This window comes from Misgurnus anguillicaudatus, chromosome 9 (genome assembly GCF_027580225.2).
Source record: "Misgurnus anguillicaudatus chromosome 9, ASM2758022v2, whole genome shotgun sequence".
Classification (NCBI taxonomy): domain Eukaryota; kingdom Metazoa; phylum Chordata; class Actinopteri; order Cypriniformes; family Cobitidae; genus Misgurnus; species Misgurnus anguillicaudatus.
The window spans coordinates 7,809,371-7,832,469 of record NC_073345.2 but is presented as its reverse complement, the minus strand read 5'-3'; the positions used below and the strand labels follow the sequence as shown (position 1 = coordinate 7,832,469).

Sequence of the window (23,099 nt, the reverse complement as noted above, 5' to 3'; positions counted from 1 at the left end):
TTCACATGACACAATGAACATTTATTTTGACATAATGCATGATGCAAAAGGTTCACATGACGCAAAGAACACATATTTTGACATGACACATGATGCACATAAGTTCACATGAACACTTATTTTGTCATAATGCATGATGCACATGATTCACATGACGTGTATAAATAGCACGAAGTGTAAAAATCGTGCAATACATACGCCAAATTCCACTTTGGCGTGCATATGATACGAAAGTCCTTCCCATTCACTTAAACGGCACATCTTTTTATTCATTTTATTTATTGCTTTCTCAATTTTTTTCAGTTTTTAAACCATTTTTGCTTGGGTTTAGGGTTAGATTTCAGATTTGCTTAAGGAGGTTATTTAATATACAGGTTACTCCATGTTTTTGTCCATATTTAAGCCATGGTGGCTTGGAGTTGGGGTTAGAATTGTATTGGGGTTTGGGTTAGGATGTCATTTTTATATAACAAAAAGTTGTTTTATGTAACAAAAAGATGCACCGTTTAAGTGAATGGGAAGGACTGGCGTATCCTATGTACGCCAAAGTGGAATTTGGAGTATGTATTGCACGATTTTTACACTTTGTGCTATTTATACACATCTCCGTGAGACTGGGTTGGTATTTTGACATGAAGCATGATGCACATGATTCACATTACGCAATTAACACTTATTTTGACATGATGCATGATGTACAAGGTCCACATGATGCAAAGAAAACATATTTTGACATGACGCATGATGCACATAAGTTAACATGACGCAATGAACACTTATTTTGTCACAATGCCATAATGCATGATGCACATGATTCACATGACGCAACAAACACTTATTTTAACATGACACATAATGCACATAGGTTCACATGACGCAACAAACACGTATTTTGCTACCCAGTCACATGTAGATGCATATAAATAGCACGTAGTGTAAAAATCGTGCAATACATACGCCAAATTCCACTTTGGCGTGCATATGATTCGGCAGTCCTTCCCATTCACTTAAACGGTGCATCTTTTTTGTCATTTTATTTATTGCTTTCTCAATTTTTTTCAGTTTTTAAACCATTTTCGCTTGGGTTTAGGGTTAGATTTGAGATTTGCTTAAGGAGGTCATTTAATATACAGGTTTCTCCATGTTTTTGTCTATATTTAAGCCCCGGTCGTTTGGAGTTGGGGTTAGAATTGGGGTTTGGGTTAGGATGTCATTTATATATAACAAAAAGTTGTTTTATATAACAAAAAGATACACCGTTTAAGTGAATGGGAAGGACTGGCGTATCCTATGTACGCCAAAGTGGAATTTGGCGTATGTATTGCACGATTTTTACACTTCGTGCTATTAATACTCATCTCCATGAGACTGGGTTGGTATTTTGACATGAGGCATGATGCACATGATTCACATTACGCAATGAACACTTATTTTGACATGATGCATGATGCACAAGGCTCACATGACGCAAAGAAAACATATTTTGACATGACGCATGATGCACATAAGTTAACATGACTCAGTGAACACTTATTTTTACATAATGCATAATGCACATGGTTCACATGACGCAACGAACACATATTTTGACATGATGCACAAAGTTCACATGACACAACAAACACATATTTCGACATGACGCATGATGCACAAGGTTCACATGAAGCAACCAACACGTATTTTGACATGACGCATGATGCACATGATTCACATGACGCAACAAACACTTATTTTGACCTGATGCAAAATGCACAAGGTTGACATGACGCAAAGAACACATGCTTGACATGATGCATAATGCATATAGGTTCACATGACGCAACAAACACGTTTTTTGACATGATGCACAAGGTTCACATGACACAAAGAACATATATTTTGACATGACACATAATGCACATAGGCTCACATGACGCAACAAACAAGTTTTTTGACATGACGCATGATGCACATAGGTTCACATGACGCAACGAAAACATATTTTGACATGACACATGATGCACAAGGTTCACATGACGCAAAGAACATATATTTTGACATGATGCATAATGCACATAGGCTCACATGACAAACACGTTTTTTGACATGACGCATGATGCACATGATACACATGACGCAACAAACACTTATTTTGACCTAATGCAAAATGCACAAGGTCACATGACGCAAAGAACACATATTTTGAAATGATGCACAAAGTTCACATGACGCAAACAAACACATCATGACGCACGATGCACATGATTCACATGACGCAACAAAGACATATTTTGACATGTGGAGCAACACATAAAACACTCCGAACACATATTTTAAATTTGCGCACTGCAAAAGAGAAGTCACCGGCTTCCATTGAGAGCAAGGCTCTTTCATTTTTTACAGTAACATGTGAACCCTATAATCTTCAATATTAAAGATATGAATAAGTGCAGTTCAGATGCAAATGTGAATTTGATAGGTATGGTGAAATTAACATATAAAATACATTTAAATTATATATAATTACAGTTGGATAGTCATCTAATTGGGTGGAATTAAAAAGGAGGCTTTTGACATGCTGGTTTCAACAGAAACTCACATTATAAGATTACTAAGCTAAACTTTCAGGACCACACATAAGAAAAATCACACATGAGATCTTTCTCCTAGACATCAATATAAAATTTAACAGAGAGCAAATTGAAACATTTGCTTAAGTCTTCTGCATCTCATATTACCTGAGGAAGAAACAGAAATCTTACAAATATTAGATAAAGTTAGATTAGAGTTTCACAACAAAATCATAATAATGTCACAAGCTGAGCTCAGATTTGCTAGCTCTGCAGTGGTATATTTGAAGATTTCAATATTAATTTAAACATTCATTTAAATATGAATTAATTTTATTATCATTATATTTAAACAAATATTATGAACCAGATTACTACAATCTACATTAACTTTAAGTTTAATATAACTTCCAAACTCTTGAGGGAGGTTTCCCGGACAGGGATTAGCTTGAGCCAGGACTAGGCTTTAGTTTAATTAGGAAATATAACTAGTTTGAACAAACATGCCTTACTAACAACATTACCTGTGTGCATTTTGAGGCAAAACAAAGGGCACTGATGTATTTTAAGATATGTCAGTACAAGTTGTTTTCAATTTGGACAGCTTTTACATTTATTCGTTGCAACACAGTCTCACACCCATGGCGTCAATATTTGACGACACTTGACCATGCGTCAATATGTTGACGCGGAGGGTACCCCTTTCGCGTCACTTTTTGACGAACTAGGGACTTCAATACTATGAGGTACGCGAAATTAAACAGTTGTCACCTGACATTGGGGTTAGGGATAGGTTTGGGTAGGGATGTCATTATGTAAATCTAACCCTAAACTGACGCGAAAATGGTAGAAAATTGTAAGAAAATAGGAAAGAGAATTTCGCGTACCTCATAGTATTGAAGTCCCTAGTTCGTCAAAAAATGACGCGAAAGGGGTACCCTCCGCGTCAACATATTGACGCATGGTCAAGTGTCGTCAAATATTGACGCCTTAGTCTAGAACTAATCTAATCCCTGTCCGGGAAACCGCTCCTTAATGCATTCTATAAATGATCCTGTTTGTTTCTATGTTTATTTCTCCTCAGCAATTTCAGGAAGAATATCAGAGACTAAATTGATGCTTAAATGAAACACAACTGAGAACTTCCTTTAATCTCCTGAGAGCAACATCTCAGTAATACATTTTTCATGATGGACAAATGATTGCTCCATTCATTCTGGCATTGGGCAATAAAATGTTTATATATTTAAACAGCTAATCTATGTTGATTTCAACACATAAACACTGGTTCTGAAAATGTAATTCAAAAACTTTATTCTATGCCCTTATAGTTACAATGAAATAAAACGTGATTATTCAATAACAGTTTTACAGTAATTCAACATTAAACTGACATAAATATTAATTAAAATAAATATTAATAAAATTAATTAAAATAAATATTTAAAGCGGACTGGCACAAGTGTGATCTTGGGTTGGTTTTTCACATTTAACCAGGCTACCTGCCCTTGTTTCTCAGACACAGTAATTAGATAATTGTATTTTTGAATACATTACACGAAAAAAACAAGTAACCAAATAGCAAGAAAAACATTAAGAGATCTTCAAAATGCTATATTTACAAAGACGCGGACCAAGCGCGCAAATGCCGTCTCCTCCGTGTCCAGTGCAAGCGCGCGCACATACAAAACGTATGCATGTAGGCTACACACGTGCCATCAGAGCACACATATATGTACATTTAAGAGCGCGTAGGATTATGGCACATTATCTTTTTAAACGCTTTCCTAAAGTCTCTGTTAAAAATTGTATAAATGATAGGGTTCACCGAGCTGTTGCAGTAGCCAATCCAGAAAAACAGATTAAATAAAGAATCCGGTATCGTGCAACTTTCCCGGCATATGGCGTGAAGGCTGTAGGTGAAGAAAAAAGGGAACCAACAGAGCACGAACACCCCCATAACCACGGCGAGTACAAAGGTGAAGCGCTTCTCGCGCATCTGCGCCAGTTTGGACTTGGATAAAGACATCTGACGCGCCGCTGGCTCTTGATCGAGGTCGGAGGTGCGGCTGCATGCCCATGACAGACGTCCATTCTGCCTTGGGCACGGATGTGTTCCTTTCCTGCTTTTAGTGAAGCGGGAGAGCCTTTGTTTGTTGGACAAGCTGCTCTCCTCAAGATCGATATCGTCCAGCTCGCCTTTGCGCTCTCGGCTGCCAGAGCTGTTGCTGCTTGGACTCTCCATCTCCGACTTGCCTTTACGCACGAAGCACGTCTCCGACTGCGACGGCTGTCGCTCCATCCCGTTCTTGGCCACAAACACAGTGGATGCGCGCTGTTTGGCCACCCTGTAGATTTTGCAATACACCAAAATCATGATAAGACCCGGCGCAAAAAACGACACCATGCAGGATGAGAGGATGTACCACGTCTCGTTGTTCAGCAAGCACTCCATCTCTTTGTGGTTTGTCATGATGAGGGGTGGGAAGGAGATTACGGCCGATATAACCCACACCACCATGATCATGGTCTTTATTCTCCGTGGGGTCCGCTTTAGGTTGTAGCTGACCGCTTTGGTCACCGACCAGTACCTGTCCAAACTTATGGCGCAGAGGTGGACAATAGATGACGTGCAGAATAGCACGTCTAATGCCAGGTAAAAAGCACACCAGGTGTTTCCGAAGTACCAGTATCCCATAATCTCATTGGCCAGGGAGAACGGGATGACCAAAGTGGCCACCAAAATATCAGCAGATGCCAAAGAGACCAAGAAAAGGTTCTGTGGCGCACGGAGAGCGCGGCTGGTGAAAACGGCCACCACGACTAATACATTTCCCACAATGGTCACCAGGATGATTACAGTGACCACGAGAATAATCAACACCGCCGCGTACTGTGAATGTGGCGGGGATCTCGGTGCGTTCGTGGCATTGGTATCCGCCGACGAGTTCGGCGAAGAGTAGGGAATTGTAATTAAATCCATTCTGGATGCGTTTGGTGTTGAGTCTCCATTTCCAGGCGTGTTGATATCCAAGACACGCTTCGACTTCAATGCGCAATCCGGCCATAAGTCCACTCCAAACGTGTCATACCAAAGATGATCTTCTAACTTTTAAAACTCCCAGATGATGTAAATAGCTATTGCCTGGTACGCTGAACGCGCTCTTGAGTGGGCAGTAATTAATCACACAAAGCCAAGCCATTATTTTTAATTAGAAGAAGCGCATTGGAGACAGATATAGAGGATGGCTGGTGGAGAAGGAGGCAGAATCTTTGGTGCGCTCCTATGTGGAGCACCGAACGAATTTGAGAGATACTGAGCGTTTTGTGCCAGTCTCTCAGTCCTCTCTCTCTCTCTCTCTCTCTCTCTCTCTCTCTCTCTCTCTCTCTCTCTCTCTCTCTCTCTTTCTCTCTCTCCTCGAGCAGCGGGGGAGTCAAAGTTACAAATTATTTCGCTGATTTAATAACAAAAACAAAGCATGCACGCGCATTTTATAATAACGTGCATTAATAAGTAAAAATATCATACCCAATAATGCATGCATACGCGTGAATAAAAAGTGTATTCCATTTCTACATGAAAAAAAAATAAAACATATCATTGATATAATTATCAATATTAATACGTTTTACCTCTTGATCCTGTGACATTATCTGCTTAGGTTTAAAGAAATGCAGTTAGTTAAGGTGATAAGGTTTAGGCTACATACTTTTTTTTTGTTTTTTGGGGGTTACTTGGACACTTTTGACACATTGCTTTAGCCATTAATTTTCTAATTTATTTCTGGTGTTAAAATGTCATGCACTCTAGAGCCTGTAATTTGACAAGTGAATAGTAGCTGACAGTGATACATTGATAGATTCATTTACTGTTTAATAATAAGATGTCAGTAGCTATCACCACTGAACAGTATGATATTGATACTTATATAACATATTGTTGGGGAGACTGATGCTACTTGTCACATTTTTTACTCCATTGAATATTTCCCATTAAGTTAAATTAGCTTAATTTATTTTAACTTTATTTTATAAGTTTCAACAACTCATCACTAGTAAAGATAAAAAATAAAAGTTGAAATGACTTGTGAATCCAAGTTAATTATACTTATAAATAGGGCTGTCAAAAGATTAATTGCGATTAATCACACACAAAATAAAAGTTTGTGTTTGCATAATATATGTGTGTGTACTGAAAATATTATGTATATATAAATGCACACATACATGTATGAATTTAAGAAAAATTTTACTTACACTGTAAAAAAATGTCTGCAGAAATGACAGTATTACTGGGTATTGCTGCCAACTAGCTGCCAGTAACTTACTGTAGATTTTACATTTATGTTATTTACTGGCAACAGTTTGTTCAAAGTTAAATGAACATGAAACATTTTCAGTCTTCATCTTCTAAAGTTACTGGCAACCAGCTGCATAATTACAGCAAATTTTTTACAGTGTAGGTATATTTTTTATTTATATTTATAATATAAATATAACACAATATATATATATAAATCTACATGTAAATGTTTCTTAAATACAAACAATAATGCACTAAAACAAAAGAGTCATTCAATTTACTCAAATTTTTAAGGTAAGTGGTTGCAATCATTTAAACAAAAGTTTTTTATTTTATTCTATTTTACCAATTTTTTGTTTAAATGTATCTTAAATAAATCGATTGCAACCACTTACCTTAAAAAAATAATTGAATCATTTTTTTCTGTGTGTGTGTATATATATATTAGACACAGTGCACACACATAAATTATGCTAAAAACTTTTATTTTGTATGCAATTAATCACAATTAATCTTTTGAGAGCCTTATACATGTAAGTGCAAAAATATTTTTCTTTTCAAAAAGTTTAAAATCTTTAAGATGCTCAAACTCAAAGTTACTGTGGTTGCACGAGAAAGGTATATTTTTAGGTGAAGTATTTTTTTAAGTTGATCCAACTTTTCACATTTCAAAATAAATACATATTAAAAGTTTAGCTCCTATACCAGTTTTGAGTGAAAAGGCAGAATTAGGAGTTGGCTGTTTTTTTTTCAGTTGACCTAAAAGTCATCAGCGACCCAGAGACGATGACCCTAAATGCTCAGATTCAGTCAGCATTAAGCCATAATAATAATAACAACATATGACATAATGTCAAAATGACTCAGAGAGTTCACTCGGTAATGCTAAATAAATAAATTACTGTTGTTGTTGGGGCAATTTTGTGCATTGCAAATATACAAGGTCACTAGCATGAGGTTGCATGTTTTCAGGTAGAGAGAGAAAATGCTTTTAAAGTGTTATTTTAAGGATGCACTGTGTTTCACCCTGAAGGAGGCACTCTAAGCATCCAATATCAAATAGCATCATGCCTATTCAACCTGAGGGGGCACGTGTCCCCTTAAATTTGAGCCACGTGTGCCTTACAAATTATTCATTGTACCCTAATACACTGCATAATAATTGTATATTTGAATTGTATACTTTGAAATATCAAAGCTCTTCATTTCCATAATGAAAACAAATAGGGATTAGTGGCTGTGAAATTCAGTTGTAGCTAATTGAGTAAAAAATGAGACTGATATTGTTTATCAAATAGCTTTCACTTCAGATCGGCTTAATCCCAGCTTCGGGACATTCAGAAATACTGCTTTGTTGGCAGAATCCGCTAAATGATTTTTCAGCAAAATCCTGAAGTGCAAAGATGATTAATGGTGTGCCAAACCTTCGTGTTTCACATTCAAACTTGTCTCCCTTGGAAGTAGGCCTACCTTAAAGAGCACCTATTACGTTGCTAAAAACAACATTATTTTGTGAATTTGGTGTAACACAATGTGATTGTGTGGTTTATGGTTCAAAAAACACATTATTTTCATCATTATTGTTGCTCCTCTATGCCCTACTTCCCTGAAACGAGTTGATTTTGTACAAAACTCTTCTTTCAGAAAAGTGCAGTGCCCTTCGATTGGCCAGTATGTGTGATTGGCCTAAATACATCTGACGTCAGGCAGAAATGTGACCCTTCTTACCATGTTTGAAAGATCAGCTCCCAATGCAATACTGAGATAATATTGTCTTTACTACCTAATCAATACGAGTCAAATCTGATCCAGAAAATGCAGATGACCAAGCTGATCGATCAACTTTACCAGAGCTGCTTGAGCAGAACATAACAGATTGGTAAGGTAATGATCCTAAAGCATAAAACCATGTCTGCATTTGTGATCGAAGGAACGACAAACAACAAGCACTACTCTACACTGATTTAGTCAGTAGTAAATCATTTAAATATAAACATCGACTACTTACAGGCTGTGAGTCAGAAGCGGGCGAAATTATGATAGTGACCGTCATGTCCGTCAACAGCCTGAGAAGGTAAACTGTTACTGTGTGTTCATTGTAGTACAAGAGAGATTTAAGTTGAAAAACGATCACCATCATCATTTACTTTGGAGGTGTAAAATCGTGAATCAGATAATAGGTGCTCTTTAATACAAGTATGTGGCAGTGACGTGGATGCAACATGATCTCACAGAAAGTCATGTCATAGTCACGAAAAATTTGAATAATTCATCTGTGTTGATGGCATGAAATTTAGCTTTTTCGTGCCTTGAGCACAAATGTCTTTGTTATGTCACTCAAATTTCTATAAATGAAGAGTTTCGTTGCAAAACGAGATAACCACCGTTTTTTTAATTGTTCAGAAATCTCATTTTTTGGTTGTGCATTCCAATTAATTTCAATTGAACTGCAGTTGGTTTGTTTTGATTTAAACCTTCATAACTTAAAAAATACAGCTAAGTAGCACCATAAAACAAAATAATAACATGATAACATAATAATAAACATGTTTTGTCAAAAATGTAAAAAATGGATTTATCTCGTTTTGCAACGAAACTCTTCAAATATTTTTTTGTGTCCGCGGCACAACTTTTTTTCGTGTAATTTTATGAATTGTTTACTCATCCCCCCCACGATTTTTAAATCATTGTCGTTTGTGGTTGGGTTAGATTTTGGGTTTGGGTTAGAATGTACTTTTATGTATTGGTTTCTACATGTTTTTCTTCTGCTTTTAAAACTATTCTTGCATGGAGTTGGGGTTAGAGTTGGGGTTTGGATGTCTAAAGATTTAACAGATAGTAATTCTAACCCCAACCCCAGGCGACAATGGTAAGAAAATAAGAAAAAACTATGAAATAAACGGTAACACTTTATTATAATGTTCATGATTTAACATTAGTTAATGTATTAACTAACATGAACAAACCATGAGCAATACATTTGTTACAGTATTTATTCATCTTTGTTAATGTTAGTTAATAGAAATAAAGCTGTTCAGTGTTTGTTCATGTTAGTTCACGGTGCATTAACTAACGTTAACCAAATTTTAATAAAGTATTAGTAATTGTTGAAATTAACATTAATAAAGATTAATAAATGCTGCACAAGTGCAGTTCATCATTAGTTCATGTTAACTAATGTAGTTAACTAATGTTAATTAATGAACATTATAATAAAGTGTTACCAAATAAACAATACATAAAATGAAACGACAAGTGCAACGGACACAAAAAACTATTGACACAACAAAGACATTTGTCCTCAAGGCATGAAAAAGCTGAATTTCATGCCATGGACACAAATAAATTAATTAAATTTTGCGTGACCTTTACGTGACTTTCCATGAGATCAGTCTGCATGAATCACAGCGTCCCCTAATGTGTGCTTCAGTTTCTTCATTTTTACATTCTGACTTTCATCATTTGCAATGCTTCTAGTTGCATTTTAGTGATTTTGACACTGCACTGAAAAAATTATTAATTGAATCAATTTTTTTAAGGTAAGTGGTTGCAATCAATTTATTTAAGCTACATTTAAACAAAAAAGATTAGTAAAATAAAATAAAATATAAAACTTTTGTTTAAATGTAGCTTAAATAAATTGATTGCAACCACTTACCTTAAAAAAATTGATTCAATTCAATGAATCATTTTTTTCAGTGTGTTTACTCAAATCAAGAGGATATTTTTTGCAAGCACTTAGAGAGTTTTGCAGCGAAAGACAGTCAAATTTGTTGAATACCAATGAAATGACCACAGTGACATTTGTAAAAAAAAGAAAGGCATTTTAATAAACTCTTATAACATTTTATAATTGCCATTAAAGAGAAATTACTCAAACTAAATATATCTTGATAAAAAAATGCTAATTTACAGGAAAACATGTCAGATGCACATAGAGAGGTTTGCATCTGAACTCCTGAATTTTGCTTAAAAACAAGAAAGAATGAAAATTCATCTTTTAGACTAAGACAACACAATCTCATGGCAATTTTGGACGTTTTTTCTGAGATATCTAATTTGTATAAACTTGACAACCAAATTCATACATTTGTGTATTATTTGCTTTCATCTCTGTTGGGTTTAGGGGCTAGGCATTATTGTTTTTATAATAATCATACATTTTTGTATTGTTTACTTCGTACAAATTCATACAAATTAGCCACATTGAAAAATATGTCAGAATTCCCATGAGATTAGATTGGGAGAACTCATGATCTCAGGTCTTCTCGACAAATTTATCAAGTGAGTTTGGACATCAAAAACAAATTCTGGGGAAATTAGTTTGTAGTATATGCATGCTGTATGACTTTATAGAGTATATAAATGTATATGTGTGCTGCTTTAGAAGACATTGACGTGGTCTAAATCTATTACGACTGGTGTTTGTCACCAGCAGACGCTGACTCACTATGTGTTTGATAGGCAATCAGCCATTTTCTCTCTATATGGACTCTGTAGGGAAAACGTTCTGGCTTCCAAGTGCTGATTTATGCAATTACAAATTCAGTTCAGCACGCTTATAATTATAAATCAGTGAGTCGGTGAATATTATGCAATAAAGTCAGAGCCACAGAGCAAAAGATGATGGATGGCGATATACTTAGTCATGTGAGAAAGTAAGTGTCTTTTAAGTTCTCATTTGATTGCTTTGTTCACAGGAGTACCATGTCCAAATGTCTCTGCGCAGACAGGTACTTTGCAACCGTGCACTTTGTCTTACTCTGGCTTGCATGTGAATGTAGATATCACTTAATTCAACAGACATTCGCACACTTTTTATGGATTATGTTAGTAGCTCATTGAGTTCCAGTAGTTTGATATTGATCTCCCTCAGTGTGTGTAATGACTTTTCTTTTCCGGCATCGCAGCTATAATGCCCTATGACATCATCTCTGTACAGCTGCTGGAGGAAGAACATGAGGCAATAATCTCTTACAAAACAGCCTTGGACCGGTTTTTACCCCAGCCTATTTTGGTTTGTTGTGTGTTTTGCCCTTCAGCTAATAAGCTTCTCTATTTCAAGCTTCAAAGGGAGAAAATATCAAATATTTAGTGCTTTCATCGAACCATGATTTAGCTCTTCATTCGTATGGGTAATGACCCCAACCTTAAAACTGCTTTTAAGGTTGATTGCCACTTTCATTAAGGATGGCGTAATAAAGTAGCTTAAAATAAAGTGTGTTTAAGAGAAAGCGATAAACACTTTGAATGTTACTCCATTAGGGGTTGTGCACACCAAAGCTTTTAAACGCGGCTGAAAACGCCTGGAGGACGCCGAATGCCTTTGGTTGCTGTGATACTTCGGTTGGTTGTTGTGATATTTGTCCCGCCCCTCCTCCACTGTGATTGGACGGCCGTGTGAGAACTGACATTGACGAGCTGAACTTTTGACCCAAAGTTGAATCATTTTTCAGCACTTAGAGCTCAACGTGGAGCGCGGAAACATCGGCGAGAGCCGGCTTTCAGCGTGAAAAAAAAACGGTAGCTGCTGGCTTTTTTGAAAAACGCAGAGCTTTCATTGGAAACAATTGAAAACAAATGCCGCCGCGGGCGTGAAAGCTTTGGTGTGCACGCTCCCTTAGAACAAAATCAGGTACACTGAAAAACATAATATGCTGCATTTACTAAATAAAATCATATATAGTGCATCCACTTTTTAAGTTTTAAATGTACTCAAAAAAAGAGAATGCATATGAATCTTTTTAAGTAAATCCAGCATATTATTTTTAGTCCACTGCCTAGTTAGTTATATTTACTAAATAATTAAAATAGTTTTAACTCAAAATTATTAACTTAATTTCCTTTTTACAAATTTTACATGATAAAATTTAGTTGAATTTACTAAATAGTGTGTTCATTTAGAATTACTCACCTTTTTGTGTTATTTTTACTAAAATTTGGTTAAAAAACAAGATTTTTTTTAATAGAATTTACTCATTTTATTTAGTTAAAGCTCACGTAACACACGCTGTTTCTGCATTTCTGATGTTAATCTGGAGTACCTATAGAGTAGTATTAAATCCTTTATATCTCCGAAGAGTCTTTAGTTTAATCAGATTAATGATTAGCTTTACCGAAACTTTCCGATAACATACAAAAAAATGAAGAAGGAGGAGTTACTACCGTGGGAGGAGCGAGTACGAGTCATGTAACACTATACAACACTGTTTAACTTATGATTCACTACATGTTCGTGTCATTTATATAATATGCACGCGACTATTTCCAACATAAGACAGAAGTCTGTCTTACCGCGTGCAACTCGTCATGACCGGTTGGGAAAATCCAGCTCATCAAACACAGACGCAAAACTCCGCTGCTACCCCGGATAATAAACTATATCCATTGTTTTCATAAGACTGGCTTTCTTCTCCTTACATCCAAAAACACACTTCTTCTTTCGTGCCATTGTTGAGTTTTGAAATTAAACAAAGCTGTGTCGCGTGACATGATATGTTTGTAAGTTCTAGCGTCTCCCGCTGATTGACAGGTGGGCGGGGTTTTCCGGGGGAAGTGCCAATATTAAGAAGTGATACGTATAGAAAACCCCTGAAACGTCAGCTGGAGCTGTAATCGAAAAAAAACGTTCCGAAACTTGTACGAACCATGGCGAAGTGCATTCGCCACAGAAACACGCCCAATTGCTTTTTTGACACTTTGCCTACGTTTAGCATGAGGAAACAACTCTATAACTGTGTTAATAAGTCAGAATGCTTGAAATACCATTGAACCAGCCCTTTAAATTTACTAAGCCACAAAATGATTTTTGACAATGTAAGGTGCAGCTTCAGAGATATATAGATTAGTATTACCAATTCAGATGATATTCCTCAAAATCTGTATCTTTGTCTGATACAGGCCCAAACATAAAGTCTGTTTAAACACACACAGAGCTACTAAAGGAGCTGCTCTGAGAAACAACCAATCAGAGCAGAGCTCAACATTATTCTTGACCCTTTCGAATAAGGTAATATTTAATTCTAAGGACAAATCTTAGGGTTGTAAATGGACATGCTGTTTCTGGATCATTTTTCCACTTAAAAAGCCACATGCCTTCTATGTTAAACAGTATAACATATTATATGAATGTATTCTTTAAGTAGATCTTGCTATAATATATATTTATGACTGCCATTGAATTTCTTATAGAAGGTTGAGGGAAGGAGCCAGAAACGTCATGACTGACAAGATGACTCGTTTGAAGACTTTCAAATGTGAGATGATATAAGAAAGTTTGAGGAATGGTTAAATGGTTTGGACCAGAACCTGTCATTTCTGGACCAGTGACTTGAACTCTTGGCCATGTAATTGAACAGCATGATGTAAACTCATGACAGGAGCAAGTCATACCTCCAAAATGCGTTAAATTGGTCAGCTTGTGTTTAATCAACTATGTGTCTATAAGGCACCGTGTCAATGTCAGCCTGTCACCCGGAAGGCTGACAAGGTCAGGAGATGAGTAATAAAGCACGCTGGTTGACTTTTAAAAGTGTGGAGCTTTAGGGAAACATCTATCAGGGGTGGACGGGTCATGGTATCACGAGACCCTATCTGTGAAATACAGTTCTCAGACTGTTATTATGAGATTAGGAGCATCAAATTTGATTTCAATGATTGGTTTCAATTTTGACATGACCTTACTCAGTCAATATATTTAAGATATCAAGTTTATATTTGTACAGAATGTTCTTTATATTATGTATGATGAATTTACGTAGAAAGTAAAGCACAAAAAAAGACTTTTTTTGCAGGCAGGGTCACATGTGTCATATAATGATGTTGCAGCAAAAGTGAAGAACTAAAATGTTTGTGATGTGAGAAAGATGCATGGAGCATCCATCAAAGAAAAAGCTGAAAGATGATAAATACATTTTTATGCAACATTTACCAAAGTTAATGTGTTATATTGCCTTACCAGCGCTGTGTCTCACAGCACTGACATCTGCTTACTTAAAATAGCTAGTAAATGTTTTTGGTTATTCTGCTCAGAGGTTCCTCTTTTCATAGCTCAGGAGATTTGATGTCAAAGTCCTTGGGCCCTATTTTAACAATCTAAGCGCATTGTCTAAAGCGCACAGCGCAACGTCTAAATGGGCGTGTCTGAATCCACTTTTGCTAATTTAACGACGGGAAAAATGGTTTGTGTGCCGAGCGCATGGTCGAAAAGGGTTGGTCCTATTTTTTTAATGATTAATGGGAGTGTTTTGGGCGTAACGTGCAATAAACCAATGAGAGTCTCAGCTCTCATCCCCTTTAAAAGCCTGTTGTGCTGGCGCTATGTCTAATCCCTATTTAGATGACAGACTTTGTAAACTGAAAAACTAAGCGGAGGAAGAAGATCCCCAGTTTAAGATTAATGTTAAATAATTGTGTTGTTTTACACTGAAATAGTTTTTTTTATTAAAACCTTTAAAAAAATAGTTTTTTTTACTAAAACCTTTAAAACCTGTTGTCTTTTAGTCATGGAAGTAAAAAAGCAGGCTTTTAATTGCTCTAAATTTATGGCTATCCAATATCATCAAAAAATAATTTGCAAGTACACTGTAAAAAATACTTTGCTGCCTTAAAATTTTTGTTAAATCAACTCAGATTTACAAGTCATGTGAACAGAGATGAGTTGTCACAACTTATAAAATATAGTTTAGAAAAGTCAACTTAATTTTATAAGTTATAACAACTTACCTGTAGTTATAACAACTATTCTATAGTCGAGATAAATAATAGTAAGTTGAAATGACTTGTAAATCCATGTTGATTCAACAAAAAAAATTAAAGCAGCAAAGTATTTTTTTACAGTGTATGTAAGAAAAGGTTTGTACTGTAAAAATACTTTATTTGTAACAAACAGGAGATAAAGGATTTACAAACGGCTCTCCGCACGTTTCAGCACTTGGACAGCGTTTTTTTAACCATTACTTAAAAATGTTTCTCATCTCACCATATCCACAGATACAGAGTATTCATATACAATAAATCAATAAAGTTTACAATAAAGTGAGGTAGCATTAAAAAAAACATTTAAAAACAGATGCATTTGTTTAAAGCAAAGCATTTATTTACTTATCAGGCTGCAGGTGAAGCAGCTCTTTGCGCCTTCTAACGTCTCATAATCGGTCCTCATTTATGTCCAAGAGACTCAATAATAATCTTTTACATTCAATCCTTTAATCTTTCATTTTTAAAAGTGTTTTTGTGCTGTTGCGCATTCATGTATGTGATAAGCAAACCCGGGTTGTCTATTACTAATGCGCTCTTTAAATAACAAAAAACATATTGCGGCATTGACTTTAGACTTTAGAGCAGGTTTTTGTTGGTCAATGGCGTAGTATATTTTAGTTGCCTCAAAATAGCAACGCGCCAACAATGCACCTGAACACACCTCGTTTTCAGACCAGAACGCCCATGGGCGCAAAAGGGGACGCAAATGCATTTGCTATTTAAACAATGTGGCGCTAAACGTGGAAATGATAATTGCGCAGGGTGGAAACTAGCAAAAGACACTTGCGTTGCGCATTGCGCTACATTGAGCCGGGTGTAAGATAGAGCCCATCGTCTCTAATTATTTTCCTTAAATTACTTAGGAAAAATAGAAATTGATACAAATTTGATTTCAATAATTTATTTAATTAAAATTAATAGAGTTTGTGGAACTTAGACAATCTGAAAATCTTTCAAAATATTAACTGCTGCTTACAGACATGGCAAATCCCCAGCAAGCAATTTTGCGTTTAAAAGACATCTAATAGACGTCTAAAAACACATCTTAGACATTTAGGCTAAAACAAGGCAAAATGTAGGCTGTCAGTGCAAAGTCTTATATGTCTAACCCAAAAATATATTAAAATAAATGAAACCAAACACCTTGTAGCCTTATTACCGTTTTCTCTGCGTACATGGAATATCATACATCGCACAAGTTATTTTGGGGAAAACAACATGTAACCAAATTCAAGTTTATTTTGGCTAGAAGTGGGTTACTCATACATCGGGTCTACAAAAAAGCAAAGTGCAGAATGCAAACACTGAAACTGAAAAAAAATGACTTTAACGTTTATACACCAGCCAGTCAAATATGTTACCACAATTCTATAAAATGAGACAAAATTTAACCAGGAGACTTTGTTAAAAGTCACAAAGCCCATTTCAAGCCTTAACTAAATTTTGACCAAATGGGAAGTTACTGTGCTTAACCTTTGTAAGCCTCCTTCGTAAGGTTCTAAGCACAGTTGTGAGATTGCTGAGATCTCACTTCAAACTCTTCTGGAGACATTTGTGACTTTTTAGTTTTTTTCTCTTAGGACAGCCATCTAAAAGCATCAGGAAATTTAAAAAACTGTTTTTATGTGCATCTTCATTTAATCTTGTTGGTGTCTAGAAGAAACAATTGAGATTAAAGGGATTTCATTTTTTTATATGGGTATGCAAAGAGGTAGTGTAAATGTTATAATAGCATTGCTCATATTGCTAGAGACTCACTGAAGGTGAGAATGTGGGGGTGTGAGTGTGAGAATTAAACAGGGAGTCAAAACAATAGAAAAATCAACCTTGCAAAGAAGAGGAAGAGAAGAAAAACATTAGATCTATACTGGAAAATCAGGGTTGTCGTGATCAGACTCGGACCTCTCTTGTGACAGATTCCCTAAACACTGTATTTTACAGGGATACCCCAGGGCTCTCTATGTGTGAGTCACATCCATAAGCAGTTTCGTTGTTCACTTTTGAGTTAAATTACAGACCCTTTCACAGATGAACATAATGGCATAGAAATCTTTGATACAGAACTGGGCCAAAAACTAAGATTATATAGAATATTACATTGTGCCGGATCAATGCTCTCCTGATTGTAAAAAAAGACACTATCATTACACAGATATGTGACTGTCACGGAGTGACTCAAGAGTGGAACCAAAAGCGGCAACAAATAGTTCCGCCCGGACGATGATCCGTGATGCACCCCGACACTTCCTGTAACTCTGGGCAACTAAATTTGGGGCTTATCGCGTGCAGGTGCGGAAACAAACGTGGCGATTGACGATTGGACGATTTGACGAAGAGGTGGAGTATAAAAAGAGAATTGAAGGAACAGGAAGAGGCGGTTGTTATTCCGGTCGAGACGGGAGGTGAGACGGAGCGACGAGTGGGCTGAGAGAGAGAGAGAGAGAGAGAGAGAGAGAGAGAGAGAGAGAGAGAGAGAGAGAGAGAGAGAGAGAGAGAGAGAGAGACGTAGTGAAGATATTGTGGATTTGGCAGCACAAACGGAAAATTGGATTAATAGCGGATTGAGTTGAGTATCGAAGAGGTTCTTGTTGAGGCCTTGTTTTACATCTACTGCTTGCTCTGCAGTCTCCGTAGTCAGCAACGGCGTCATTGTGGGACGCATTGGAAGGAACGAAGGAGAGTGTTTCAACTGCTTTGTGTATAATAAACATCGGGAGGAAGAAGGAAACACCTTGTGACAACGAATCAGTGAGTACGCATAGTTACTGCTTTGTGAGAACTTCTGTATTAACGATGTGTGCCAGGACGTCACGAAAGGAGACGAGCAGCGTGGATTACTGTCGCGGGGTAGACGTCCATCTAGCCATCCTTCGCGTCAGCCCTTCTGTCTAGCATTCAGGATCTACCCTTAGCCCAACGTGGTGGTGCGGCCCTAAGTCACAGTGAGTGTGTGGATTGCTGTGGGTGAGTCTTGTTGTTGCTGTGTCTACACATGAAGATTTGAGTGCGGTGTTGTGTAAATGTTGTCAGCACTCGCCCCCTAGGCCGAAGAGGAGAAACCTGGATGAAGGAGAGTGAGCTGGTGTCGGTGGACGACTGATATTCTCATACATACCCGGACGGCGACCTGTAATTCCTTCCTCTATCTGATGGTGATAAGAACTCTGTAAGGAGAGAAGATATGCTGTGAGTATTGTGTGAAATACTGAAGGCGCAGAAATTCAGATCAGCTACTGTGTGGAAAAGTGGATGTGCTGTACTGTGTATGATTATACACTGTGAGTGTTTTCAGATGCCCGCCCCTGTCTAGATCTCTGGTCACGCTGTGGAAGAGAGGAGAGGGAAGCTCTAGGCCGACTGATACAGTACACCCCTGGTGTGGTGCTTTAAATTGGAATACCCACCGCTGAGATCTTACCTGTGGCCGTGCTAGGCCCTATGTGCAGTAGCCTGCCCTGTATTTCCACCCACTCCCTCGTGCCGAGTCCAGTGGTGATGTATCTTGTACTTACTGCTCACTGAAGTACCCTATTGTTAACAAAGCTCTGTGTGTGTGTTTGCTGCCAACCTATAGCTTCGAGCCAAGGGATCTGTGTCGACGTGGGATTGTGTCACAACATGTTGGGAGTCCTCGTCTAAGTGTGTTTGCCAGGAATCCGTCCCAGCGAGGAGGATCAGCCATGTGTGTGTGAACCTACGTCCTCTCTTGTCGTTGAAGGTCTGTGAAGCAAAAGCTATACCCCCGCTGTCTCCGGGCTGGTGAGTCGCATCCGTAAAGTTACAGTTACTTTCTCCTGTGCATTTACCTGTACGTCCAAGCTACGAGCCCAGAATATCTGCCCAATACACACCCCTGTACGTTTAAAGCCACGAGCCCAGTGTATTTGCCCCTTTACACTTACCTGTATGTCCAAAGCCACGAGCCCAGTGTATCTGCCCAATACACTTCCCTGTATATCCAAAGCCACAAGCCCAGTGTATTTGCCCATTACACTTACCTGTACGTCTAAAGCTACGAGCCCAGTGTATCTGCCAATACACTTACCTGTACATCCAAGGCCACAAGCCCAGTGTATTCGCCCATTACACTTACCTGTACGTCTAAAGCTAAGAGCCCAGTGTATCTGCCCAATACACTTACCTGTACATCCAAGTCCACCAGCCCAGTGTATTTGCCCATTACACTTACCTGTACATCCAAAGCCACGAACCCAGTGTAACTGCCCATTACACGGACCTGTACGTCCAAAGCTACATCCCAGTGAAATTGCCCCTGCACTCTTACCCGTACGTTCAGAGTCACGAGCCAAGTGAAGCTGCCCAATACACGTGTTCGTACGTGCAAAACCACGAGTCCAGTTTACTTACCTTGCCCCTTTGCTGTATTGCCTGAAGTCAAGAGCCCAGTATACTCACCTTACATGTTCACCTGCTCATATCAGTCCCGAGTTAACTGTATCGCCCTGCATAATTCAACCGGACGTCCGGAGGCTGGACGCTTAACTCGTTGTACTCTTTCATAACATCTGCATACTCACCTGTGTACTTTCTAGGCCTCCCTAGTTCTGACTTCCGGGACACCCGTAGATTCGCTGGACATCTCGGTAGACAACGGCAGGATACTTACCTGCTGGGATTGATTAAACTCAGGTACTTGCTCCCTCCCCCACTTACCTCCGTACTCACCTGTGTGCATCCCTTCTGTTCAGGAACAGGAAGTGGAGGAATTCGGCTGCAACGGCTGTGAACATAGAAGAAAGCTCGATCAGGAATACCCACTGTCAAGTCACGGACGGACATAAATTGAAGAAGGCAGAGTGACTTACCCCCCGTCCCCATGAGAGTCCAGGGCGACTCTTTGATCCCGCTCTCCTTGGCTTGGAGAGCAATAGTTTTAGTGTCCCCTTTCCCTGCCCCTTCTCTTTTAAATAATTAAAATAAAGTTTGTTTTATATTGTATTTACTCTCTCGTGTGTCTGGTCATTGGGGTACTTTTGGGACCTCCTCGAGGTGGAAATTGGGAAGGGGCGTGACTCACGACACTGGTGGTCCGCTCCGACCTGTGACATGACCCTGCCTGAGAATCTCAGCTAAAGACTTTTTTGTGATTTACTGTTTTTCTACATCTTTAGTACTACTTAAGAAAATCTTTAAATGATCTAAGTGTACTTATTTGTGTTATTTTAAGTCACCATGAATATGAACTAAAATGTGCTTTTAACAAACTGTATTAAAAATGTATTTAGTTAACACTTGAACTTGAACCCAACATATAAAGACAAGTTCAAGTTTACCTGTAGTACCTAAATAAATTTTTTAAAAGTAAGTTTTTAGCACATTTTAGTTAATATTCATGGTGTCCTAAAATAGCACAGAGAAGTACACTTAGATGTTATTAAGATTAAGAAATACTAAAGAAGAATTTTTAGTATTTTACCAAATTAGTGAGCAAAAACAGAGCACTTCAGGTACACTATGGAAGTGTGTTCCTTTTTCATATGGGTGACCTTGATATCTTTAAAGATGTAAGTCTTTGGTGTCCCCAGAGTACATATGTGAAGTTTTAGCTCAAAATGCCGTTTTTGGGTGTGTCCTGTAAAATGCAAATGAGCTGATGAAATGCAAACACTGATCGCCATAATGGTGGTTTGTTGAAATTAAACCTAATTGTGCTGTCAATTATCTTCTCTCTCTCTCTCTCTCTCTCTCTCTCTCTCTCTCTCTCTCTTTTCACTAAATGGCAGTGTCGTTGGATAGTGCTGATTAAGGGGCGGTTTTATTGTAATAAGACTCGCTACCTACGTCACAAAATGGGGTGCGTTTCCCAAAAGCATCATTAGCATACTGCTGTCGTAAGTTTCATCATTACTGACAAAGTTCAATGATTTGGTGTTTCCTAAAACCATAGTTCAAACGAACATTCGCAAGCTGCATCGCAAACTTGTGTGGTTCAAACGACAGCTCTTCGCCTGTGGTTAAAAGCAAAGTTCCTTGTTATTATGATTTGTAGACTGCTGATCATGCTTTTTAACCAAATAAGTAAAAATCATGTCGTGGATTCTACGCTCACCTCTAAAGGATTATTAGAAACACCGTACTAATACTGTGTTTGACCCCCCCTTTGTCTTCAGAACTGCCTTAATTCATGGCATTGATTCAACAAGGTGCTGAAAGCATTCTTTAGAAATGTTGGCCCATATTGATAGGATAGCATCTTGCAGTTGATGGAGATTTGTGGGATGCACATCCAGGGCACAAAGCTCCCGTTCCACCACATCCCAATGATGCTCTATTGGGTTGAGATCTGGTGACTGTGGGGACCATTTTAGTTCAGTGAACTCATTGTCATGTTCAAGAAACCAATTTGAAATGATTCGAGCTTTGTGACATGATGCATTATTCTGCTGGAAGTACCCATCAGAGGATGGGTACATGGTGGTCATAAAGGGATGGACATGGTCAGAAACAATGCTCAGGTAGGCCGTGGCATTTAAACAATGCCCAATCGGCACTAAGGGGCCAAGTGTGCCAAGAAAACATCCCCCACATCATAACACCACCAGCCTGCACAGTGGTAAAAAGGCATGATGGATCCATGTTCTCATTCTGTTTACACCAAATTCTGATCTATCATCTGAATGTCTCAACAGAAATCGAGACCCATCAGACCAGGCAACATTTTTCCAGTCTTCAACTATCCAATTTTGGTGACTTGTGCAAATTGTAGCCTATTTTTCCTATTTGTGGTGGAGATGAGTGGTACCCGGTAGGGGCCTTCTGCTGTTGTAGCCCATCCGCCTCAAGGTTGTGCGTGTTGTGGCTTCACAAATGCTTTGCTGCATACCTCGGTTGTAACGAGTGGTTATTTCAGTCAAAGTTGCTCTTCGATCAGCTTGAATCAGTCGGCTCAGTCTCCTCTGACCTCTAGCATCAACAAAGCATTTTCACCCACAGGACTGCCACATACTGGATGTTTTTCCTTTTCACACCAGTCTGTTGTGCGTGAAAATCCCAGTAACTGAGCAGATTGTAAAGTACTCAGACCGGCCCGTCTGGCACCAACAACCATGCCACGCTCAAAATTGCTTAAATCACCTTTCATTCCCATTCTGACATTCAGTTTGGAGTTCAGGAGATTGCCTTGACCAGGACCACACCCCTAAATTTATTGAAGCAACTGCCATGTGATTGGTTGATTAGATAATTGCAATAATGAGAAATTTAACAGGTGTTCCTAATCATTCTTTAGGTGAGTGTGTATCCATCATTCTAAATGTATACAAATTTTATTTTACGTCTTTAATTTGTAAACAGATTTAAAGCGTGCATTTGAAAACTGTGCATGTGCGCAGATTTAGGAGCTTTAAGACCCTGGGGAATCCCTGGGAGAAGTAACGTAAAAGGGACACTTGCACATTAATTAAATATCTCTTTCGGGAAACAATCTTGACTAGGTAGTTAGTTTCTCCAACTATGCACTGTACTAT

At 38.0% G+C, this 23,099-nt stretch overlaps 1 protein-coding gene across 1 annotated transcript; it reads right to left on the bottom strand.

The window, feature by feature from the left end:
- Positions 1-3,742: 3,742 nt before the first annotated feature.
- On the bottom strand, positions 3,743-5,948 carry adra2db (adrenergic, alpha-2D-, receptor b). The gene has a single exon (XM_055179188.2). It carries the CDS (start codon positions 5,530-5,532, stop codon positions 4,291-4,293), a length of 1,242 nt encoding a protein of 413 aa, XP_055035163.1. The 5' UTR covers positions 5,533-5,948; the 3' UTR covers positions 3,743-4,290.
- Positions 5,949-23,099: the final 17,151 nt, after the last annotated feature.

Bases quoted from the DNA above. Each gene is read 5' to 3' on its own strand.
- adra2db (XM_055179188.2), bottom strand. From the start codon at position 5,532: ATGGATTTAATTACAATTCCCTACTCTTCGCCGAACTCGTCGGCGGAT.